The sequence below is a fragment of the Physcomitrium patens genome, chromosome 15 (assembly GCF_059467195.1).
Source record: "Physcomitrium patens ecotype Gransden chromosome 15, ASM5946719v1, whole genome shotgun sequence".
Classification (NCBI taxonomy): domain Eukaryota; kingdom Viridiplantae; phylum Streptophyta; class Bryopsida; order Funariales; family Funariaceae; genus Physcomitrium; species Physcomitrium patens.
The window spans coordinates 13070185-13095220 of record NC_143424.1 but is presented as its reverse complement, the minus strand read 5'-3'; the positions used below and the strand labels follow the sequence as shown (position 1 = coordinate 13095220).

Below are 25036 nucleotides of genomic sequence, written 5' to 3'. Positions count from 1 at the left end.
AATCTGTTATTTAATTTTGATATAGTTTTAGGTATTATAGTAAGGAATTATTTTCTTCAATCTCAATTACAAATTATTTAAATAAATTTTTTATATAATTTTGTAGAAATTATTAATAATTTTTTAAAAAGTATTAAGGAAAGTAAGGTACATTGCTAATTAGCAAAACTATTTCACTTAAACATTTAACATTTAGTTATAATAAGAATCATATTGTTAAGCATTAACAATTCATTTTAAAGAATAATACATTTTTTTCTATCTTCTAAATTTTATTGAATTTTTAAACTTCCTATATGTATAAAAATACAATATAGAAATAGTTGTGTAAAAGTAATTTTAGAAACTAAAACATTGATATGTTCTATTGATGAATAAAATGCTTAATAACATAAATATTACCAATAATAAATATTTTAACGATTTAAATTTAAATTATTCTTAATCAACTTAAAACATTAAGAAATACAAAATTATGAAATAATCAGAAGTAGATTAACTAGATTTAGATATATAATTTATTTTCAATATTATCCAACTTCTCTCAAATCTAATGATTCTTGGACCTTCATAATTTGAACTTCATAAAATTAAGATGAATAAATCAATATACAAAAAATAAATAAATAATAAATAAATCTTTAAGAAGAATTAAAAAGATTAAACTTTTGATATTTAATAACTATGTAATTTATAAATATAAAAAATAAACATAACATTTATTTTATTTTTTAAAAAAAATCAATAGACTAAAATGATAAAAATTTAATTCTTTTATAATTTTTAAAAATTTGTATGAATCTATTTTTTTTTTAATATGACTAAAAAACTAATTAAATAATTTTGCACTTTAAGTACAAAATAATAACTTTATTTGATAAACAAAAATATAAATGTATTAAAAAATAACAATACTTTAGATAATCAATGTAATTAATGTAATTAAGGTGTTAAGGTAATATAAAAAACAACCTTCTATTCTAAAACCGATTTTATTTAAATTTATAAAAAAAAATAAATCATAATAATAAAGGTAATAAATTAGATTTTAAAATAATTCATTTTTATTGCATATAACAACGTTTGAGTAAGTAAATGAAAGAAAATTATTAATTCATTGATACTTTGCAAGTCAAGGTCATTGGTTTATCTTTGGAATTTTACTCTCTCTGATTATAAAGTTTTTTCTCAGTTCTCAGTAAAACTTTTATTTTAAATTTTAAAAGATACATAAGGATTTTCACAACCATTATTATCATATGGATATCCTAAAGATAAAACAAGATCATTGCTATGTTAAGTAAAACCCTGCTATAAGTGGATTTGATCAAGAAATCTTGAATAAGATGCTTGAACTTTAATTATACTATTTCAGATTGGTATTATCAAACTTAGTAGTTGATATGTCACCTTTCACTAATCAATAAAATAACCAAATATAGACAAAATCAATAAATTATTTGTATTAATACTGAATATTGTGGCTATAATTACTGATCAAATCTGTAAGCTTTTGTATCAATTACAAATTCAAGGACATCATATATCAAAAACGAATTCCAATTATTTTATTAATTGTTTAGATTTGCATAGAGATAGTTTATAAAAAGCTCCTTATCAAACTTATTCTAAGAAAAAACAACAATGTTATGGGTAAAGAACATATTATATATTTAAGCATCTTCTACAAATTAAAAAAAAATGTCATGGATATTAATACTAAAAATATCTAGTATATTTTTAGAGATATCTATAACCATCTATAATTATTTAGGAGTGTCAAAGATTTTTTTTTTTGTGTTCATCTAGAATCTTCTACAAAAGCATTTGTAGGATTCAATAATATTTAACAATAAATAAGAAAACTTCAAAACCGAAATTTCAACAATAAATAAGAAAAAAAGACAAAATAAACCACAAAATAAACACAATCTTCTTGCCAATACAAATTTTAAACCAATTAAAATTATCATTATTATTTTACTTATATTTAGTTTTTTTTCTAATTAATAATGTATTTTTTTTATTTCTTGAACTTATTGCTTTTTATTCTTATGTCATTAAAAATGACTATTAAATTTTTTTATTAATAATTTATTAGTTTAACAATAGTGTTAAAGACCTTAAAGTTTTTGCTTTTAATAAAATATACTTAATTTGATATTTCACTCAAGATATTTCTATTAAGATATCTTGAATTCAATGACTACTAATAACTATTGATATATCTTGAAAATTGGTACAATTCATACTGTAGTATGAGATAAGAATTTATTTATTTTTGATTCCATTGCTTTACAAAGCCATTTTGTCATGAATGCTACCACAACATCTTCTAAATTAATCCATGGAACCATCCTTTTACTACATGGACACCTCGTGCCATGCACCTCCACAGATACAAAATAAAACTCTTATTTTCACTAAACACTGTAGGATAAATTTATAGGAAGATTTTTGTATACAATAGCTTATGCCAAGTTAATCACCAGATGCAGTAAACTGCAATTTTCTGCCATATTCTTGCTGATTGTAGTGATTCTTTTCTTGATTGAATAAAATTTTAGCGTGAATTGTTGAGAAACACTAGCCTTGATTTCTTCAAAATGATTATCTTATTTCATCCTTTTATTAAAGAATCCTTTAAGGTTTTTAAATTCAAAACAACCCAGTAACAGAACCCAAGACAGGCCTGCACAGTCCTATATACATCTATTTTTTTTTTTCACCACAATTTTGCCCAATAGCATCACCATCAGAATTCCATTAAAAATAGACATATTTTCTAGAAAATCATATCCACACGGCCACACACACACAAACACACACATGGTTGGAGATTGATTTCCCACCATTACAAAAATTTCTTTAGAGTAAAACAAAAATAAAAATACAAAATATACAGTTTGCAATATTATTGGTTCGTATGAAAAGGGACCTGCGAGCGTGGATCCATTTCATAATCCACACAATCGAAACGAAGGCCATCCAATTGGAGGAGTCCCAACCGAGGAGACCGCGGTGCACCGGCCCGTCCAGTCACCCTAGCTATCTATCCAAGCAGGCGACTGCCCATTGGCTGTCGCCTAGGAGGACCCAGCGATTGGCCGCGGAAACGTCCACCCCTTATCCGGCCGTGGCTCCGCGGGCGTCTCCGCCCCGTCCCGAATCACATGAAGGCCATCGCGCATGTCGACGATTGTAGCAAGCTAGCTTTCTGAGGTAATTCGGGGGCTGCAAGCGTCGTGTGGGTCTTTTACAGAAATTCCTTTGGATCCTTGTTGGGTGATCAATTCCCTTCGCAATGGCAGCTGCTTCCGCGACCATGGCCGTGTCCGGCTTGGCCGGGAGCTCTTTGGCTGGTCAGAAGTTTGCCATCGCCCCCGCCAAGAGCGTCTCCGTTCGATCCCCCTCCAAGTATGTGATTCTCTTCCTTCACATTGCTCGATATCATGTGGGTATTTTGATGCGCTGTGTGTGGCGTTGATTAAGATGTTCTTTGCGTCAGCACCCTTCTTGTTAGTTGGTTGTCATCAGGGGATTGCCTTGACTCTTTTGAGAGTTAATTGTGGGTTCAAATTAGTGTGAGACGGCGAATGCTGCTGTCGCAGCGAGGGAGATTTTTGGGAATATTCAAATGGTTTACTAATGTGAGACTGTGTTAGGGCGCGCTGACTGAGTTTCACCTGTCATGCCCCGAAGTCGGTTTTCGGATCCTGTCTTTTCCTCGTGTGGTCGTCATCTTGCCTAGGTCTTTCCCTGTCGTACTCGAGATCCCAAAACATAGTGACGCTTTCCGGAGAGCAATGTTATAATGAATGATTATGAATATTCTACTTTACACTGAGTAGGGTCGGAGCTATCAGCGCCAAGTATGGTGAGAAGAGCGTCTACTTTGACCTTGGGGAGATTGACAACACCACCGGGAACTGGGACCTCTACGGCAACGACGATCCTAATCGATACAATGGCTTCCAGGTAAAGTGACAATGACTTGTATGCGCAATCACGCTTGCGTTTGTGTCCCCTCATCGAAGCAATTGACGGAAAAGGGGTACCTCAAGCGTCTTTCTTTCTGATGTTTTGAAGGTACATCTTCGTTATGGTTCCATTGTTCCCTTGCGTGATGTGGGGATGTTTCAGTCCAATCTCACCGATGTGTTCTCATTGCAGAACAAGTTCTTTGAGACATTCGCTGGAGCCTTCACCAAGCGTGGTCTTCTCCTGAAGTTTTTGGTGCTGGGCGGTGCCACCACCATTGGATACCTTGGCTCGACCTCCTCCGGGGACCTGTTGGCCATTAAGAATGGTCCCAAGCAAGCCCCCATCATGGGTCCCCGTGGAAGGAAGTAAATGCCTAGCCATCTCTTTTAGGAGACCGTGTGATTTCAACTGTAATTTGCAATTTTAATTCGAACTTGTCGACAATCAATTCGTTTCAAAGCTTTGCATACCAAATGACATTCGACGTCGAATATCACATGTTTGTACATAACGGATCGTCTTTGATTGTTTCTGTTCCTGGCGGTGGACTGATGTGGTGATACCACCCCCTAGAGTGGCTTACTAGTTGCTTGACCTTTAGCCTTAATTCATCCTTGACGTTTCAGGCCTCCGAAGGGGCTTACCCTCTGCACTGTCATGAACCGTTGTATGAATCAAAAAATCTCAGGTGATCTTAACTTACTGGAATGAAGCTGTTTTCTCCTTCTCCTCACTCCTCTGCATCTTGACCGCTTTCAATCGTTGATCGGCAGTAATGTGCCGCCGAGAGAACGGATGATACTCCGTACACCTGAGTCCGACATTAATGTTGGTAGATGGGTGTTGTAATGGGATTTTTATATATCAAATTGCACTTTTGGAAATTGACGTCCATAGCAGCGGATAATTTATCTTCACAATGTGGTGGGAATGGAAGCAGTAATGCGCAACGCCAAGCCAATTGCCAACATGTTGAGATCAATTGCCAACATCTTGATGTGTTCCTACATGACATGCATACAGTTAACCGCTTCCCCACACGTAGATTTCTATGAGAGTAGCTGACCGAGTATGTTGAATTTTTACATTTGATCATCACCATCAACTTCGTGATAGATGATGCATTTACAAAACAACCAGCAATCTTAGTCTCTTCCATGTAGAAACGTATAGTAAACAGAGTGCACTGCAACTTGCCCTGCCATCCACTTCTTTATCCCGAATTCTACTTCCATTTCACTCTCGTTGCTGAGAAGCTGCTGTGATCGGTACACATACCTCACAACACATTTGATGGGAAAACACACTATCTATAGGAAACATCCACTTTTCGGCACTTGAGAAAGGTCTCTGCTGCCAACGCTATGGCTGAGGTGAAGGAGAGACAAAAAAGTGTCCGCGAATTGACGGCAGTTAAAGAAGAAACGTTCTTGAAGAGCTTCCGCAATGATTTCGCCATTAGTGTCGAAGAATTCAAAGAGACTCAGGCTGTCCATCCATCCCAGGATCGCCATGGAACGCTACAGCCTGGTTTCATGAAAACACGGCCTCCAGGTGTGACAGCGGAGAACAAGCGTCATATGGCTCTGAAAGGTGCCCAGGATTGGGACGACGAAAAATTCCACAATGACTCTTACAGTGCGCATGACTCGCGTGTCGAGGAGGCTCGAAGGCGAGGGTCTCAATTCCAAGACGTCCTCATCAAGTGTGTCACAATCCCATAAACTCTGCATTCCCTTTGCTCGGCACAGCATTGTAAAGTAGACAGAGGAGGCATTATTTTCCTTCCGCACCCTGCATCGTTTGATGATGGCTAGCGCACTGGGCCAGGCCTCAGCATATGCTGGAATTGGACGAGAAGAGGAAATGGTCACGAAGTTCATTGTTTGGAGGATGCTTGAACGCCGGTAAAAGAGACAGTATGCCACCGGAGAATTCGAAGACAGGGCAATTCTCGCAAACGAGGTCGAAATCGTTCATGGACAGGAGGAAGAGTAGCGTGAGTTTTAGAGAATCTCGAAGGAAATCATCCTTGAATAATTCTATAGCATTCAACCGAACTTCAATTATGACCCAGGTGAGCAATGTTTTCCATAAACACTACGCAATAGCCGTTTTGCACATCGTCCTTCAAAACATTATAGCTTCTTTCCCCGACACATTTTCATCTACCGGCAGCTGTTTGGTTCCAAAGTGGAAGTTGTCTCTTTGAGTTGTGTTTTGATGCTCATATCTACTAGCCACTTTCAAGGGTTAAAGATTACTGCTGATACCTTCAGGAAGTTTCAACTAGGTGCACAATTGTATAAGAATAGATGGCCTTTCCACCACTTGCTCTGCAAATGTGAGGATCGTTTACATAGAATGGGGATAATGGCATTAGTCAAGTGTACTCTCTGGATATATGTTGAGAGAGCAATAACATGCAATTATCTGAGTAAGTTGAACAGATTTTAATTTAATTTCCAGATCATATGCTAAGGAGGTTCATCTCAATGAGAGATTCGAACAGGTTATTAGATTTTCTCATGAGGCATACAGTCGAGTTCTGGACTGGAACGGAATTACACCTTTTGCAGTGTTAGAGGTTGGACTCATCACCTACAGATTAAATTACCCTTCATACGAAGGTTGGTGTTGACGTAGTGACAATGGTTGGGCTCTGACTTCACGGTTATCCGGGGCTGTTAGTAGCATCAGGTCTTTTATGGTCAATTATCATTCCTGGATTCTCCTTAAGTATGATTTAGTATTAGAAATACCATTTAGCGTGCAGACTGAAACTAAATCTGGGTTTAGTATTGGCCATGGTAGAGAAGAGGCAAGAGTATGTTGCAAATTGATCGAGAACAAACAATCCAAGCGCGTCGGGAGTCGAACATGGATTCCATAGGAACTTGCACTTATGTTAAAGGTAGACTCGAGCTTATTGCGTTCAAGCAGACTCTGTAGAATTGCTCGTGAATTTGTTGCATACCCGGCTATTGTTTATCATGCGCTACTGAAAATGGTGACATTTACCGGACAGCTGAGTGTTTAAGCACGAGGCATTAATTATCTTGGGTGTCCTTTCGTTTATGAAATCAGCTTTGCATGATGGCAGTGAGACACATCCTCTCAGAGAAGCAGGGTTTGATGATGGATGTTTATAACCAACTTCAACGAGGGTGGTTAGTCTTCGGGCACAAAGTGCCTCCCAAGGAGTTCAGCAAAGTAGTTACTTCTAACTCTTCTCACGATTCTTCCACTTCTTCCGATTCATGTATATCATTATTCAGCTTTGGATTGAGATGCATTAATGCATTAAGTTTGAACCACAAAAGTTTACGTTCCAGCCGTGATCATGTCGACATGATGAAGTCACTGACAACATGGCTAGCTACGAAAACATGTAGCTTGCAAAGAAATATTCGGAGTGCAGGTCAGCAAAGGATGGAGGCGACTTGGGGTGGGTTGCTCGAGCAAAACTAGGCACAGCTGGGCCCTTTCAAGAGGTTTCCTTCACCACTCCCGTTGGTTCGTGCAGCAACGTCTTCCAATCCTCGTAAGCCACTTCACCATCCACATATCCACTGTGCGGTTATCTTTCACATACAGCAGAAGATTTGCCGTCTCCATAATATGCACAATTCTATTCACATTGATGATTATTTGGTATGCAGAAGAATTTGAAACTACCTTAAAAGAAGGAAATGGGTGAAGTTCATCTTATTTGCACTGAATTACTCCTCATTTGTATGTTAAAAATGTTGCAGGCAAGGATTTCATGTAGTGCTGGTAGAAGCTAGGAAAAACTGATCAACGACCCACTGCCTTGTCAATGCTAATGCTTCCATGGTGGCAAACTCCCAAGTACCGAGCCGTACTGTGTTTGGATGGAAAGAACGGCACATCAAGTGGGGCATCTGCTTGTTTTAAAGCGCCAAGGGAGTTACGTTTCATGTTAGATTGAAGTACGCCAGGTACCTCAAGACATGTCGGGAATCTAATTCACCGTTGCTTCCACCAGCATGCTTGTTTGAAAAGCGTTATCTACAACAACCTGCCATTGTAAAAAGGAGTTTTACACCAAAGAAAATCGCAAAGGATAATTCATTGTGCTAACTGCCTCATCCATTGAAGTAGCTTACTGCCTCTTCCCTGTGTAGGGTGCGGTACAAAACACTGTCACCTAAGTTCACCATTTTCGCACATCAATTTGCACGTAACAGAGGGCGACACTTAGACGATTCGTTTTCGACACCACTTCAGAAGTTGTCAATCGAAAAAGATGAATATCAACGTGGAAAACAAAAAGAAAAAAAGAAAAAAAACCTGAGAAGAGAAACTGTTCTTCAAGCGGCAGAATGAGCAAGAAAAAGTTTAAAAAAATTTGGAACAACGGTTTCAAATAGGAAGACACACCTGCGAGTGAAAGTAAGGTGCAGCAAGAATGAAAAAGAAGGTCAGTTAGAGTTGTGCAAAGCCCCCACCGTTGTCACCCACATGTGAGGAATCTTAGCGTACGTCAGCGGACCTTCTACAGTTGAAATGCGGCATTGGCTGCGGCCAATAGAGAGCTTCGAGTATGTTGAGCTCCAAGAGTTTGGGACGAAATTCAAGTGTTGTGCAATTGTTTACTAGTTACTGCCGGCTGATCTTATTTGTGAAGAATGTGTGTTCAAAGATTATTGACCCACTCCATTTTACCTCGGTCACTGTTGGATTCTTATGGTATTCTTGTCATGTGAGTTATTGGGACAGAATCTTGCTTTGGAACATCCAGTCAATATGAAACTGATGGGCTTTGATTGTGTCCCACCTACCGTGCTGAAGTTTACATAAACACGACGTGGGACAAGACGAAAACCTAGGTGGCGTTGGCACTTGGAACTCAACGGAAGTTTCTGGACGTTAGCAAGGTGTCGCCATTTGGGTGTGAATCAAGCTCTAGTTGGTTACCCAGTTGATGGGGCAATCAAGTAAATGACGCATCGGAATATCGTCATCATCATCAGCGAGCCTTGTGGAGGAAGAGCAGAGCTTCGGCAGGAGTTAAGAAAAGGAGAGAATGTGGCTACAGGGCAGCACTGAGGGCCCTGCATAGGCAGGCTGGCAATAGTGCTGGATCTTGACATGGAGAGCGACTCATCTGGAACCATTATTCGCGAACCACGAGAAAGTTACTCGGATGACGGAGCGTTTCGGTTGCTCCGCGCGCCCAATCATCTGCGACGAATCACAAGCACTTCCGCTTCCGGTGGGCCACCAGGCCGGCCATCCCTACCAGAATAGCCAGCTTCTGGAATCAGTTCACAAGTCGAGGTGACGGATATAACAAAATCCTGAACTTGCTCATCAAGACCGGACCCACATCGCACTTGAAGATTTTATTAGGGTTAACCAACTGGAGTGAGATGTGTGCCATTATGGCTACCTCCGCAGAAAGTTGGACTTCTTCAGCTCTTTTCTTCTTCATAAGACATCCTCCGATTTCAATAGCCTTTTTCCGAAGATGAGCGTGAGCAGTGCGCGCTTGTGTGTTGGTAGTGGAATTTTGAACTAGAGATTTGGCGGAGTTGTTGTGTGTCTCAGGGGGGGGAGTGTGCATTGGAGTTGTAGGAGCTGTGTTGCAGAGCTCGGCAGCACAGCGATGCGCCTCTCGGACGTTAAGTATATTTCTGACACCACCGAGCGTACATGGACGCACCACGACGCGTCACGCGCGCTTTTTCCGCCCAGAAACTGCAAGAGCAGCAACAGAATGAGAGCCCGCAACAATCAGCGGTTGCAATGGGCGAGGATGGTGAAGGGCTCATGACGGTCAGTTGGCCGGAGAATGGAGCGCTGACACTGGAGTGGGTGCAGAAGCTGGGCAAGACGCTGGACTTTGCCTCCCGCAATTTGCTGCCCTCGGAGCTGCCCACTGTGCTGCCTGTCTCCGTCATTGATTCGCTACTGCTGGCAGCTCACAAGGTCAGCGAGGTTTCTTCTTTTCGCTCGCTTTTTTCCGTGACGAATGGTGGCGAGTTTTCGAATCTGGGCAGTATGTTCTCGTCGAATCGTGCTATGGGAGGGTTCCTTAAATTCTTTCTTGACGCAGCACCATTTTGTGAGGATCTTCGCAATGCGACTGCTTCGGAAGTGGAATTTGAGAGATTGGATCCATTCTGTTCTTTTGCTATCCATTTCTTCCGAAGTGGCAGATTCTTTACGTGTTTCTTGCGTAGCATTTTCCTCTGTAACTTGGATTTTGGGAATGACTTCGGAAGTGAGAGTTTGGGATAATATTTTTTTTCTTCGTAACATGCGCCAGATGAGAGTATGTTCTGAGGTTTAGCTATGGGTGTTCTCCCTCGAGTGTCATGCTCTTGAGGGGCTTTTCTGAATCTTTTGCGAAAATTTCAGTGAAGCTCGAAGTCACTTACGTCTGTTCTGTAGCAAATCTGTAACATTCCCTCCTTGAAATCTATGTTGCTGTCAGGCGATCTAGGTGATCATTTTTTTTGTTTTTTTATATTTACTTTTTGTTTTAATGAGCCTTAAATTCTAAATTTAGCTGAATTAGAGATTGGAACACCCAGCATCGTGGCTTGATTTAAATTTGTTGCTGCCAAACTTGAGTTTTCTTTGAAAACCCTGCAAGTACTTCATGTGTTTTTAATATCTCTCGTTTCTGCCCTTTTCACTTCTTAGTACTTTCCTTAATTTCTATCACACTGAATTAGAATTGTCTGTACTGAAAACCTGTAAGTTTTCACCCTTGTTTTTGCGTGAGTGGATGAGAGTAACCAAGCATTTTCGGTAGTTTTGAAAAGTGGTAATTGTTCGGTGTAAACCTGCAAGCTGGATTGATATTGCCGAGTAATGTTGTACTGTGTTTCAATGTGGGCAATTGAGCTGATCTGTTGGCTGCACTTCGGAGTTGATTCTATCAGTCATTGTCGTTCAGGAGAACTCTTCAAATTTCCAAGATAATGATGCATGGTTCAATGTTATGACGATGCTTAACAGTACTGACTGTTCCCGATCCATGTCTGAAGATTCTACACCGGGAGGCAAATTGCGTGGAAGTTCCAGTGGACCTTTCATGCAAAGCCGTGCTTGTTGGAGATGTTCATGGACAGTTTCACGACGTCTTGCACCTCCTTGAAATCGCTGGCTCTCCCTCTGCTAATCGCTTATTTGTGTTCAATGGCGATTACGTGGATAGAGGTGCCTGGGGCTTTGAGACCTACTTCTATCTCCTTGCGTGGAAGGTTAGTAAATTTCACTCCAGTACTATTTTAAGAATCGATTGTGTTCAACTTCTTCAAATTCCTTAGTATAACAGTTTTGACTACTGGTAGTTTTGCAAAAGTTTAACGGAGTTGATTCATTTGGTAGAGGTCTTTTTCTGGTTGGTGTCAACCCTAAATCTTTACATGGGTTCACTTTGTCAGTTATTGAGGAGGAAAAGGTCTTTTTGTCTTTCAGCTTTTGTTACCCCACCGTGTATTCTTGTTGCGGGGAAACCATGAGACCAAGTTTTGTACCAGTGCATATGGATTCGAGCAAGAAGTCGCGTCGAAGTTTGGCGACAGATCCAAGCACGTATATCGCAAGTTGCTGGGTTGCTTCGAAGGGCATCCTCTCGCCGCCCGGGTGGCTGGGTGCGTGTACATGGCCCATGGTGGGCTCTTCCGGCAGGTTGAGATAGAGCCCCCAAAGAAAACCAAAGGCAAAAGCTACAGGTGCAATTCTTACCCGTGTTCTCTTCATTTGAGTCACCGTCTGGTACCAACCCTAGCACGTTGCATTCGTTATTTTTTTCTTTTTTCTTCTTCGTTATTTTTTATTTTTTATTTTTTTAATATTCTTCTAAATTAGTGAAATAGAAAAGGTGAATATCTTACTGTTTGTTTGGGGCTCGTGGTTCATATCCGTAACAGAGGTATTTTCTCGTTTGCTTGTCTGAACAACAACGTCAATGGTGGCGACAGGCGGTTGCTGTCTGGGCGGAATGCCGAGAAGGCTTTAAAACTTGGAACATTAGATGATTTAGCAAAGGCAAGGCGGATGGTTTTAGACCCATCTGGTTTCGGAACCAATGTGATTCCTGGGGACGTGCTGTGGTCAGACCCTTCGCCTGAGAATGGTCTCTCCCATAACGATTCTCGTGGTATAGGCCTTTTTTTCGGTCCTGACTGCACGCAAGAATTTATGGAAAAACACAAGCTCAAGGTACAAGTTATGCCTATATTCAAACAAGCTTGTGCAACTTCAACACTTTTCCTTGGAATGTTCTGCATCCCTGAAGTTTTATTCTTTGCAGCTTTTGACAAGCCTATTTGTCTTGCCACTCTTTCTTTATTGCTGGTTGAGTTCCATCCACAGTTCTGTCCATCTGCACGAGGTGTTAGTCATTTCATACAAGAAATCTTCAGTTTATAATTTATTTCATAAGGGGGTTCTTTAACGAGTCCAGCTGTTGTGGGTATGGATGCAGTTAATTGTGAGGTCCCACGAAGGTCCTGACGCCAGGGACAAGAGGCCAGAGATGGACCCTATGAATAAGGGTTATACAATTGATCATGTAGTGAAGGCTGGCAAACTCATCACATTGTTTAGTGCCCCTGATTATCCTCAGTTTCAGGTGTGTTAATCTTGCACTCTGGGACTAAAAAATCACTGATAATCTAGGACTTTCTGAAATTAAACGTTTTCAGATCCACGTGTGTTTACCATGTTAGATGCTGGATTCGTTGGTATGCTGATTTTCACTTCTGTTTCTATTTAATAGGCTTCTGGGGAGCGGTATAACAATAAGGGTGCGTACATTGTGCTGGAGGCACCAGATTTTTCCACGCCTCATTTTTTTGAGTTTGAAGCTGTTCAACCTCGTCCTAAGGTACAAGTCATTTCGAGTGATTTGGTAGCTTGTGGTCCTAATGTTAACTGGTTTTGTACGAGTCCATGCTCGTGGTTTTCTTTGAATTATAGCGCATACGTTAGGCTGTAATGGTGTGACCGAAAGGTCCTTATCATAATAATTATAATAGTAATAGTAAGGGTTTGATGTTGTTTGACAGGTAACTCCTTATTACGATTTTGTGAACTCGATCGATTCAGATGAAGAGCTCGACTTGGGCTCTGGTTCAGGGTCAGAAGGGTCATGCGGCAGTGGCAGCGGCAGCGACAAAGAAACGTAATATTTGTGTAATACTTGGAATATTTTAGTGAGCGCAGTTAGAGTTGTTCATTTTACTTCTTTCTTCTTGTTGCTTTGATTTACTAAAGCAAAACACCAGCCTTAAGTTGTAGAAGACATCAAATGTGTCTTCTGCGAGTCATAATCTGCGACATGAAAATGAGCGTTTAGAATTTGTCAGTTATTTCTCCATGAACCGAGCTTGTGCACCAGGTTAAGCACCACAATGCGTGATGTTTGGAAATCTCTCTGCACCATTTCTGGTGTTCGTCCACACCTACTCTTTCCAGGGGAGTATTAATTTGAATCAGATGAGTGCATGAGCAACTTGAAATTCACGCCTTTGCGAAGCTGACATATTGGGACGTTTCTCGGCTCAGTGCAACATTGGTTTGGTTTCAAAATTCTATGGCGGGGAGTTTTTTCGGAAGTGACTACCAGTAATTTTCTGCCAGAACGGGAAACTAGAGAAGAGGGGGTGTATAATTGCACTGCAGCTCGTGCCCACTCCCGTAGTAATGACAATATATGTTGACAAGCCCTTCTCGCAATTTAAAGCAGCATACACATATACCTCTGTCTATAATGACAACGAAAATACCGCATAGTAATGCGCATTCCCTTCCTTCTCATTACATTCAATTCCGACTTTAATCCTGCGGTTCTACAACTAATTGTCTACAGGACAGTAAACAGGTACCAGATCATTGCAGCCGGGGAAGAGTTGTTCCACAGTAATCATGTGATAAATTTCATCGTATGTGGTACGAATATGGAGAGCTGGAAGTCGGAATGAACCGACTTGCCGCACCTGTGTTAAACGACACCATCTTCGGCAGTAATTCATCCCAGACAACCACTTGCTGCTCACACATGAAACCCCTCCAACAACTTTACTTGCGCTCAGTTATGTTAGCAGGCTGAGCATGACGTAACCACATAAAGCACATAATAGTGTCAACTCTAATCTCCCTCTCCCCTATGGCAATTAACTTCTTACTGATTCTGACAAGTTTTCACGAGCATCTGTAGATGGAATAGGCAATGCAGGCAACAAAAGTAGTCATCTTCGGTTTTCAACTGACCTAGTATTACTAGAAAGATGCTTCAGCAGGGAAGGTGTTGAAGAGCAGGAAAAGTTAGCCTTTTCATGAACAATATACTATAGCAGCGCAGCAATCAATTTGTGCAAGCAATAATGAATTTTGTGTAATCACCAACATCACACCAATCCAAGAAAGAAAACTGCCTAAGCCAACCATAGCAACATGAACTTACGTTTCATGAAACAATGTTACAGCGACTGTTCTGAATATTTGGACTTCAAGGACCTTACAAAATTAGCATTGAAGGGTCACCGCAACAATCACCACAGTGCAGGATTGACATCCGCACGCTGTAGCACTCAATTTCGTGAAAAATATTCAACTAACATGAAAGATAAAAATGAAATTCTGCACCTTCAGCCTATCTCTACAAGAAATACTTCATTCGCACGTCCTTCCTCATGGCATCATACACAGCCTTGACCTGCTCACTAGAAGTCACCGTAACACCAATCTTAACAGAAACATACTTCCCTTTGGCAGACATTTTCTTCGTCACCTTGGGCACGGGGCTTTCAGTTACAGCCTCCACAGCCTCCACCATGGCTTGCACAAATTCATCACCTCCAGTACCAATAGCGGTGAAATCCCTTACCATGGGATACACGTTCACCTTCTGATCAATAGCATTCCACTGAAGCTCAGACTCCAATGACTCTTCCTTCACGGTCCCTCCGATGATCATATTAGTTGTCTTCCCTACCCTGCCCTCCGCCTTGGAAATCTCAGATATCGCTTTCAGCACTGCATCCTGCGGCGGACTCACCTCAAGCTCGGTTCTCTTGTCAAAATCGTCATCTCCAGCTTCTGCTTCATTGTTGTTGCTGCTGCTGGCACCAGACCTACATACTAAACACGGCCTGCCAATCTTGGAATCCACAGGAGTCCGCCTCTGCGTCACAATGAGTAACCTTTGCATAGTTACCGCTTCTCTAACTTGGTGATAATTACCACTGACACTTCCCGCACATCCAGAACCCCTGGTCCTATGCCTCAAGCGGGCAATCAACACCGGAGAGACGCTAATCCGTGACTTTACGCTAACACCACAACGCAAACCTAACCCAACTCTATAAAGGATTCCCAGGCGATCACCAACTCGACTACAACAGTTCACAATTGACGCACTCCCCTGCAGTGATTCCCTGGTATCATTCGAAAAAACACACAATCAAATTTCGTCGCTAACCTTATCCACAACCCCAAAACGTCAACCAACAGACTAAACAAAGCCAAAACAAGCTCGAAACTTCGGAGCAAACCTACCTGAGTTGCGTGGAGGGCAAGGGAGCTGCCGAGAAGAGGGCCGCAGCTGCCCCGTAGTGCACAGGATGCGTGTAGCTCCGCATTCCAGCGCCCACAGCACTCTCAATTCCACACCGCCAAGCTCGTCCGCAGCAGCAGAGTGCCCCTCAGCAACAGCGAACGAAGATGTAAAACGGGTTCCACAATTTCACATGGTGAAATTCAGCTGAGAGAAAAAGAAAATAAAAAGGGGGGGGGGGGGGGGGGGTTGGAAGGGAAGAAGCACGATTCCGATGACGACGACGTCGTCGATAAGAAGCCACGGAGGGAGGGAGATTGGGAATCGATCGATCCGGGTGTGGATTGTGGATTCATTCCGAACAACACATCTGCTTCGTTTGCTCCGCTCTCGTCGTCGTCGTCGTCCAGGTTCCCACCAGGAAGAAGATTCAACCGCGCTTTTACCAATTGTGGGGGGTCTCCTTCCTCTCCCTCTCGAATCTCTCGCCCATAGCCGTGGATCCCATGACCTCTGGGATGTATAACCGTTTGTAGGGGTCTTTTGAAACACGGTGTTGGGGTGTGTTTTTAAAATCTCTTCATTCAATGTTTTGTTTTCATTGTGTTTCAGTAGGAGTAACTGAAACTGTTTCGCTTCCTGGGAATTTTCATTTTATACCTTCTTGAATTTAAGAATTTTTATTTTTCTTGACAAAATTGTTATTGATCTATGAATGATGTGATTGGGTGTTCACACTTCAACTGATGTACTTTGGTGTTTAAATTAGAAATTGAAATGATTTGTACTTATTAACAAATCATCAACTATAAGTTGTGTCATGTACATGTATTGCAAAGAAATAACAAAAATGTGATGTAAATTGTAAATTTTATTACATGATTTTTTACAAATACATAATTATATTTGTAAAAAATACCTCTATTTCATTTAGAATTGTAGTTATAACTTGTGAATTTCAAAAGTATCATATTTTACAAAAAATAACTGATTTTTTACATACATGTAACATATTTTGGCATGATAAAAAAATATCTATGTTATTTCGATTTTACTGCCAAGAAAAATAATTTTTATAATATAACATATGAATCTTAGTATGCAATCACATTAAAATTGATTAAAAAAGTTCTATACAACTCATTCACAACTTTTATAAAATTCAAAAATATTATTGAAGGATAAGGATGAGTTTTTTATGTTTTTAGTACATAACTTGTATTTCTTTTAATATAATTTATAATATTGTAATATATTTGTGACATGATCTGATTATTATATTTTAGTATGATACATTAAAAAATAATTAACAGAAAAAAAAACACGTATTTATAAAGATTATGAATGAATAAACTCGAATTATTAAAAACATCATTAGAAGTCCAAATAATAATTTATATGTAACATTACATCTAAATACATATAAAGAACTTTTTTAAAAAAAGGATAAATTTAATTTTAAAAAATATTAAAATACTAAGATAAATAAATGAGTATATATATATATATATATATATATATATATATAAGTTAAATTTGATAATAAAAAAATATATTTGACTAATTTTTTTGTAATATAAGCTTTAATAACCTTACATAAATAAAAAAATATTAGTTTTTTGATTTTTTGATATCATATTCCTGAATGTTTTATTTATGTTCTTTGATGTTATCTATATATTAAGATTGCTCAAAAAGACAAGTGATGGCTCTCATTTAATACATAGATGGGTCTTCATTTTCACCAAAAAAGTCCACCTTCTTTAGAGTTCGTAGGTCATTTTACAAAGTTCATAAACCATTGTTATATTACATGTATTCTTGCTTGAAAATACACCAGGCATCTAGCTATAGAAGGTAAGTAGAAATGTAGCAACAATCCTATCAAGTCTAATAGAATCTCAAATAAACTTTATATAAACCTTAATAATTCTAGTTAAACTTTAATTAATCCAACATAAATTTAAAAGAAGTTATAAAAGAAATAAAAAGAAGTTCTAAATTAATCTCAAAGAAAAATAACAAGAAATCTTAAAGAAATATAAAAATAAACCTTTTAAAAAAAATAATAATCTTAAAGAAATATTAGAAATAAAAACTTTAAAAGAAACACAAAGAAGTTCTAAACTAATCTCAAAAAAAAATAACAAGAAATATTAAATAAATATAAAAATAAACCTTTAAAAAAAAAATAATAATCTTAAAGAAATATTAGAAATAAAAAAATTTAAAGAAAAAATAAAGAATCATAAAGAAATAATAAAAATAAAAATCCTAAATAAATTCTAATCAAATCCTAATTTAATCCTAATTAAAATCCTAGTGAATCTTAATCAAATCTTTGGACAAATATTAAATAAAACCCTAATTAAATCTTAATCAAATCCTAAATTAAATCATAATTTAAATCCTAATTGAACCTTAATCAAATCTTAGGTCAAATCTTAATAAAATCCTAATAAATTCTAAATCCTAAAAAAATCCTAAATCAAATCCTAAGAAAATTCTAATCAAATTTTAAATCATAAAAAAATTCTTAGTAAATCCTGTAGTAGATTGAAACCTCAACATTTAATGATTGAACCATTGATATCGACTCAAAATTTACAAACTTTTTAATATCTTAATTAGAAACAAGCACAAGAAAGATGAAATTGATTGCACATACCAATTGAGAGAAATGCAAGATAATCCAATTGGATGTTGGGCGGCCTCTTATTCCAACTTGAATACTTCCAATGCCAATATCTCCTTCTTGATTCATTAAATTGCTCTCAAATTTCATCCAAATATTAAAAATTGAGTCTAATATCTATATAAAATAATTTCTTTTCAATCCAACTGACAAATTGCTGAAGATCTTAGAAACACTCTCTGATCCTCAAACTCTAATTTGTGAGATCTCAATCCATAAAAACCCTCATATACTTCAATCTAATTGTTTGATTGACCTCAAAACTTGTATACACATTCTCAATCAGCACACCAATATACTACTTAAATTTCACTTGTATACATACTACAAAACCCAAGAAATTCTTAAATTTATAAATACATTTTTATTTTTTAAATCTTCATACCATATAAAACATCAATAACTTTAAGAATTCCTTGAGATCTCAATATTAATATAAATGATATAAAATCAATACTTAAAAATCTCTCCTCTAGTTTGCTTTCAAATTCTATTCTTTGATCTACAAAAAAACCTTGGAGTCACTATATAAATGCAATTTTGTGCCTCAAAGTTTGATTTTAACCTTGGTTGATAACTGATCTTTTTGAGTATCAATTTTTGGTAATTTGAGTTAAGTTTTACTTTAATCTATTTTTGATTTTTTTAAAAATAAGCCTATATCAATTTTCTTATCTCATTTGCTTTAATTTGATTCATTTTAGGTTCTATAAAGTAAATAGATAATATTAAAACTAAGTCTTTTACTACCTTTTTCTCTATTTGATTCCTTAAAACTATCAACTATAAAGTTTTATTAATCAACATCTTTTTTTTTGTTTTTGATTTTCATTCATGTGAGTTGAATTAGACTTTTGCAGTGTTTTAATAAAGTAGTGACAAAGTGTAATTCCACCGTGATATGAACTTGTCAAGTATGATTTCAATAAAAATCTTTAGAATACTAAGCTTAAGATTAGCTTTAAAATTTAAGCACCTTTAGAATGTTGATAAAGTATGTGGTTTCATGTTAAGCATGCATAGTCTAATCCATCTTAATTCAATTTTTTTAAAACTTTCTAACTATAAAGCAATATCTTTACAAATGCATTGGTCGCTAATTCATTTAATATTATGACCATTTATTTACACTCATTCATTATCTTGAGTATAGACTCTATGAAGCCTAGCATGTTTAACATTTTTTAATGTGATCGACATTATAATTGACAAATGTATTTCAATTTATTTTTCAAAGTTCAATTCCATGATTTGGTGTTATTGCATTGCAGTTGTAGAATTTTGAACTTTTTAATTGCAAAGCAATATAATTGCAAGTGCATTTGTAGCTAATTCATTATTACAATCATTTATTGTATTTTTCTTTTTTCTTATTTATTTATTTATTTTTTATAGCTAGCTGCCATTGTTTTTTTTTTTGTCCACTACACATTGTAGTGCATCTGCTGAAAGTTTTTATTTTTTATACCACTAGAAATTGTGAACATTTTATGATGGTTCACAAGATAAACATCTATTGAGATTTTTTATTTTTTATACCGCTTGCATCTATGCATTTTGTTTGAGCACCGCAGGATTAAGAATTCCAAAAAAAAGAAAAGTTTTCCTAGCAAAGTTATTAAGAAGGATTGAGCAGACAACCAACAAATGCCACCATTTTTATGAATTATGTACACATTCCTTCTTTGTCAAATAAATAGGCACTCAATTGGAGTTTGGATTTGAAGCCAACAATCTATCTCTTCACTTTGTAATTAATCTACCAAAAATCTTCCTCAATTTTTTGAAGGATATATTTTTTGAAGGCACATATTGAGCATGTGAACTAAAATCCTCTTGCATCCAGATTTTAGTGGTTTTTCATGCATTGCAATTTGGACTTTCAAGAATGTATGTCAAGATGTATGTTTTATAAACATGTCAAGGTGTACATCTTAATTTTTTCTATGGTCATTTTTATGTAATACTCTTTTAATGTACTTCTTCTTATTCTTTGAAGATTTTTCTTCCTATAAATGACAATTTAAATTCCACATCGAAAATTGTTTTTTTAATTTATCAATTATATTTGAGATCAAATATTAATAGTATGTGATTTCAATTTAATTTATCAAATATATGATATCAAATGATTATTCAAATGGATATTTTTAGAATTACATAATTGATAAATACCATTTGAAATTAATATATTAATTTATTTTATTTTTTTTATCAATAATTAAATATTAAATCTTTAAAGCAAAGATTCTAAAGTTTTTTTTTAGATTTATATAATTTAAATAATATATTAAATTCATAGAATAGATAATCTTTGAATTTAAATATATATATAAAATTAATAGTATTAATATTTTATGAATATTATAAATAATGTAACTAAAATTGATTTTTAAAAATAATAATAATACATACATACATACATACATACATAAATTTATATATACAAACATATATATACATATTTTTACAAATATTAGTAAAAAATAATCCAAAAATATTTAACCTAATTATTACTTCATGTATATATAAATCTGAATATTCTATTATCTTTTTTTATTATTATTGTATTACTATGATTTCTTTTTATTTTAAAATAAAAAAATTTAACAAAAATATAATAAAAAAACTTGTATATTGTAATAAAAATATGGTATTTTATAAAATAAAATTAAGAATTTATATAATTTAATTACATTTATTTATTTTATTATTTAATATAATTTATTTAATTTTATAAAAATATTTTAGAAAATTATTTATTAATATATCAGCAGAATATTTTTTTGTTGCTTCAATATCCAATTTTAGTTCTATTATAATAATACAAAGTTGTTTTAATATATCAATTTAAAATTTAAAAAAATCTAAATCTCATATGTATTAATTCTATCTAATTAGAATACTAACAAAACAAAGTTGAATAAAATCATTCTAGCTTATTGTTAACCTTAAGAAAAAAAAACAAGTGGTCCATGCCTAATGCATTGTAAGATGCCAACATTTGCACTACATCATTTCATCCCAAACACCCTTGTAAAAGCATAAGTTAACTACATATTTCTTTAATTGAGCATTAGATTGCAAAGATAGATTGCAAGTTTTGGACATTGCCTTGGATTTCAAGTGTGCTTTATAGGAAATTTAACATACTTTTTGATTGAAGAAAATGACATTGATGGATTGGCTAAAAGAACAACTACCAAAATGTACAACTAATCACATGTTCAATGACAAAGACTATAGCAATAATTTAGACAAAAAAAATAGAAGATGTAATGGTCTCAAAGACCATAATTTTGAAATATTTTATAGAATATCTATAATTGAAGAAATAATATGCCATATCTATAAATATGATAGATTGTTTATTTTTATATTCAAACATTGTACATACATGCAAAATATCATTACATGCATTGAGACCTAGCCATTGCAATATGTCAATTGTATAATGATAAAGAACTGCCTCACAATGGTATTAAATAGCATGATTTACAATCTAAGAATATACAGGGTATCTAGTTGTAGAGAGTTTAGTTTTAATTTATTGACTAAGCTCTAATAAGTGTTTTATTCCACTTTTGACTTATATACAAAGTCTTGGCTCTCAAAACCTCTTTTTTTTTTTTGCATAAAAGCTCAAAATATAGTAAAATTCTTCTAAAATATTTTATTTCTTTGTTTGTTTGTTTGATTTTTTTTGTTTTTGTTTTTTTTTTTTTTTTGTAAAAGATTTTTTCTTTCCAAATTTTACAATTCTATATCTCTTGATCCAACTATTCAGTTTCTCTCAAAGTTTTGTGAAATGTAGGAGTTATCATTAAGCTTTATTACAAACAAAAAAAAGAATTGTAAATTTGCTACCAATCTTCTGACATCTTAGAAATCTTAGCAGACACTCTAAATCCTATCTTACAAGCACTCGAGTACTATTTTCTTCATATCTCAAAAATCCAAAACTCAAATATTACAAATTTTTTGCACAAAATTTATTTACATGATTGTACTTGTTTATAAAATATTTTAGCCAAAATCTTATCAAATTTCTCAAAATATAGCTTAAAATACAACCACTATTAAATTGAATCACTTATTATCTATAGATTGCAAGTATTGACTTCAACCTCCAATATCTCTTTCATTTCAACTTAAAATTAATGATATAATATATAAAAAATAAAGCCAAGAAGGTGTTTACTTCAATCCTGGTTACTAATTCTTTACTGCTTTTTGTATGTATGAATTATGTCCAAAAGAGTGATAGTAGGTACAAAATCAATACCTTAATTTTAAGTGCCTATATCTCCTTCATAAAAACTCCAAATCATTCAAAAATTTTACCAAAATCATAGTCAAAATCCTCAACTTACTAATATTAGCCTCCAAAGTACAAATGGCCTCAAAAGAGTAATCCTAATTCCTAATAAGGCCTTGAGCAGCCTTCTTGAAGCCCATTGGATATGATTTTTGGCCAATAGGGATGGAGATTTTCATCATCTATCTCCATTCATCAATATAGATGCCCTAATTTTTTGTTTTGATAATAAGATCCATCTCTAATTTTTTTTTTAATAAGATTTATATAATATATGTCCTAAATATCTAATAAAAGAAATAAAATAAGACTTCAAGGATCACTAATGTCTAACAAAGGTGACTTTAAATATGTAAAAGCTACTATCAACCAAAATTAATTTTAAAAGTGACTGTAAAAAAAATAAAGTTATATAAATTTTAATAATAATTCTTTTAATAAACTTCTTTTTAAAGTAGTAATCTAATTACATTCTACAACCAATTAAAATCCACTAATATGGCTCTTATTATGTTATTTAATAAATTATATATCAAACATATAAACACAATATTTTCATATGGTAGCCAAACCACGATACAACATCATTCACCTTTCTTCTTGTAAAATCACTTTAAAGACCTCTTTGTATTATAAATATATTTTTAAAATAGGCTGTGAAATACCTTAGAGGATAAAATATTACCTACCATAGTAATCAAACAACATAATATTAGTTGAAACTTATAGAGCAACAAGTGGAAATATAAGAGCAATATTAACAATTTTTCTACAAAATAAAAAAATATAGCTCAATTATAGACTACGAAGGTCAAATATTTAAGGATTAAAGAGATATTATAGTAATTAAATAAGAATTAGTGAAATGAATATATTAATATTGGACAGTAGATCCTTGAAATGTAATAATATTGGATTGAAAGCCATGTGTGAGCTAAAATAAACTTTTATTAATTAGAAGTTTATTTTAATTTACAACAAGTGAATTAACTATGTAAATTTTATAATTTATAGCTCTTATTTAAATCCTATTCAATTCACTTTTTAGTCTTCTTAAATCACCCAAATAGTCAAGTAAAAAACTTCACTATAATTCATACTTACAATAGTAAGTCACTTTAAAATTCAATTGCTCTCTAAAAATTCCTTCTATAATGCCAATACCTTCACCATTAGCAAAGAATCAATAATAAAGATCAAGAATTAGGAAGAGAAGGTCAAAGACGTTGTTACTTCTATTAAATAGTGTGGAAGGTATTAGTAACCATGACGTAGCCACAACAACACATATTAAACTCCATTCACAGTTTTGATAAGTAACTTGATTCTTCTATATAATATTTAGATCTAATCAATTTCATAAAGTACATATAATGAGATCATTCTTGGATTGATATTACCATCATATTTTTAAAATAACGTCCTAAAGAATTGGTATCAATGTGATAATTTAAAGAATCATGGTAGCTATCATTTCTCAAGTAAATTAAAGTAAAACCTTTTAATCTTAATGAGCTAAGGCAAGTCCATCTCTTAGGTAAAAATAAATACTAAAAGGAGCTAAAAAATAAAGATTTATCGAAATACAAGTCTTATTCAAAAGTACCTCAAATTAATAAATTTTCCAATTGATATAAACAAGATTAAAGTTGGACACTGTAACCTATTGCACATCACCAATAAATGATTTTAGATCCTCATTGATGCTCCTTCTATATGAGAGTCTTGACTATTTTTTTTAAATAAAATATCCAATGTCTTTAAAATATATTACAAATAAGATCTTATAAATAACAATTTTAATCTCTAGAAGAGAGTTTGCACTAGATCTATAAAATCTTAGATTGTATTCAAAGATTGTAATTCTTGACACAAATTATAGCAATGAATAGCCATAGTAATGAATGAATTAGTGATATTGCTTTTGTTATAAGAAAATACAGTGGTGGAGATCAATAAAGTTCAAAGTCCAAAGTAGATTATATGGGCCGAAGTGCCAAATTAAGAACCTAAATTTGCTACTTATGACAGCTAAATCTTTGTCAATCACATCAAATCAAGAATTGATACCAATCACATTGATGGCACTAAAATATTTATAATACTTAAAGTTGATAATAATATGGTCCCAATAAGTTGACAAAGAAAAAAAAAATAGTTGCAATGATGATTTTAATGAATTAATAATTCCTTGATTGTAGTATTAAGACTAAGAATTAGTATCCAAAAAACACCACCATTTACAACTTGATTTTTGCAATAATAGCACCATTACTTTGATTGCTACTTCAATGTCAAGACCTAAGATTTTTCAATCACTCCAAAACAATTTGATCATTATCCTAGATCACAAAGATAATTAACATTGAGCAAGATACAGAATCGGAACCTAGTAGCACTACCGTTTATGAGAATTACTTTGTTGCTCTACAAAATACAAAATAAAGAATAACAACACAAAAAACTAATACCATTGGATTAAGTTTGTATTATATTCTTA

At 34.8% G+C, this 25036-nt stretch overlaps 4 protein-coding genes across 6 annotated transcripts; 3 read left to right on the top strand and 1 right to left on the bottom strand.

Annotated features, from left to right (window-relative positions):
* The first annotated feature begins 3218 nt into the window (after positions 1 to 3218).
* Positions 3219 to 4443, top strand: LOC112292240 (photosystem I reaction center subunit VI, chloroplastic). The gene is made up of 3 exons (XM_024540530.3): positions 3219 to 3417; positions 3852 to 3978; positions 4174 to 4443. The coding sequence occupies exons 1-3, from the start codon at positions 3305 to 3307 to the stop codon at positions 4351 to 4353; spliced, it is 420 nt and encodes a 139-aa protein (XP_024396298.1). The 5' UTR covers positions 3219 to 3304; the 3' UTR covers positions 4354 to 4443.
* A 428-nt stretch (positions 4444 to 4871) lies between these two features.
* Positions 4872 to 8665, top strand: LOC112292238 (uncharacterized). Of its 2 annotated transcripts, XM_024540528.3 has the most exons (6): positions 4872 to 5689; positions 5815 to 6061; positions 6799 to 6898; positions 7088 to 7197; positions 7380 to 7528; positions 7740 to 8665. In XM_024540528.3, the coding sequence occupies exons 1-6, from the start codon at positions 5349 to 5351 to the stop codon at positions 7780 to 7782; spliced, it is 990 nt and encodes a 329-aa protein (XP_024396296.1). In that variant the 5' UTR covers positions 4872 to 5348; the 3' UTR covers positions 7783 to 8665. The 2 variants fall into 2 exon arrangements, 1 of the variants encoding a protein (XP_024396296.1); XR_002972653.3 differs by having other exon boundaries at positions 7088 to 7528.
* A 150-nt stretch (positions 8666 to 8815) lies between these two features.
* Positions 8816 to 13491, top strand: LOC112292237 (serine/threonine-protein phosphatase 7). 2 transcript variants are annotated; one of them, XM_024540527.3, is made up of 7 exons: positions 8816 to 9939; positions 11007 to 11222; positions 11440 to 11696; positions 11946 to 12186; positions 12452 to 12598; positions 12746 to 12853; positions 13035 to 13491. In XM_024540527.3, the coding sequence occupies exons 1-7, from the start codon at positions 9664 to 9666 to the stop codon at positions 13152 to 13154; spliced, it is 1365 nt and encodes a 454-aa protein (XP_024396295.1). In that variant the 5' UTR covers positions 8816 to 9663; the 3' UTR covers positions 13155 to 13491. The 2 variants fall into 2 exon arrangements, with proteins under 2 accessions (XP_024396295.1, XP_024396294.1); XM_024540526.3 differs by having other exon boundaries at positions 11895 to 12186.
* A 966-nt stretch (positions 13492 to 14457) lies between these two features.
* LOC112292239 (uncharacterized) lies at positions 14458 to 15680 on the bottom strand. The gene is made up of 2 exons (XM_024540529.3): positions 15526 to 15680; positions 14458 to 15404 (listed from the first exon to the last, which is right to left on the bottom strand). The coding sequence occupies exons 1-2, from the start codon at positions 15606 to 15608 to the stop codon at positions 14627 to 14629; spliced, it is 861 nt and encodes a 286-aa protein (XP_024396297.1). The 5' UTR covers positions 15609 to 15680; the 3' UTR covers positions 14458 to 14626.
* Positions 15681 to 25036: the final 9356 nt, after the last annotated feature.

Bases quoted from the DNA above. Each gene is read 5' to 3' on its own strand.
- LOC112292238 (XM_024540528.3), top strand. From the start codon at position 5,349: ATGGCTGAGGTGAAGGAGAGACAAAAAAGTGTCCGCGAATTGACGGCA. The intron at 5,690-5,814 runs GTGTGTCACAAT...GCACTGGGCCAG, and splicing joins TTCCAAGACGTCCTCATCAA to GCCTCAGCATATGCTGGAAT. The intron at 7,529-7,739 runs GTAAGCCACTTC...AAAATGTTGCAG, and splicing joins AGCAACGTCTTCCAATCCTC to GCAAGGATTTCATGTAGTGC.
- LOC112292239 (XM_024540529.3), bottom strand. From the start codon at position 15,608: ATGCGGAGCTACACGCATCCTGTGCACTACGGGGCAGCTGCGGCCCTC. The intron at 15,405-15,525 runs GTAGGTTTGCTC...GAATGATACCAG, and splicing joins TTGCCCTCCACGCAACTCAG to GGAATCACTGCAGGGGAGTG.
- LOC112292237 (XM_024540526.3), top strand. From the start codon at position 9,664: ATGGACGCACCACGACGCGTCACGCGCGCTTTTTCCGCCCAGAAACTG. The intron at 11,697-11,894 runs GTGCAATTCTTA...TATCCGTAACAG, and splicing joins ACCAAAGGCAAAAGCTACAG to AGGTATTTTCTCGTTTGCTT. The intron at 12,599-12,745 runs GTGTGTTAATCT...TCTATTTAATAG, and splicing joins CTGATTATCCTCAGTTTCAG to GCTTCTGGGGAGCGGTATAA.
- LOC112292240 (XM_024540530.3), top strand. From the start codon at position 3,305: ATGGCAGCTGCTTCCGCGACCATGGCCGTGTCCGGCTTGGCCGGGAGC. The intron at 3,418-3,851 runs GTATGTGATTCT...TACACTGAGTAG, and splicing joins TCCGTTCGATCCCCCTCCAA to GGTCGGAGCTATCAGCGCCA. The intron at 3,979-4,173 runs GTAAAGTGACAA...TTCTCATTGCAG, and splicing joins ATCGATACAATGGCTTCCAG to AACAAGTTCTTTGAGACATT.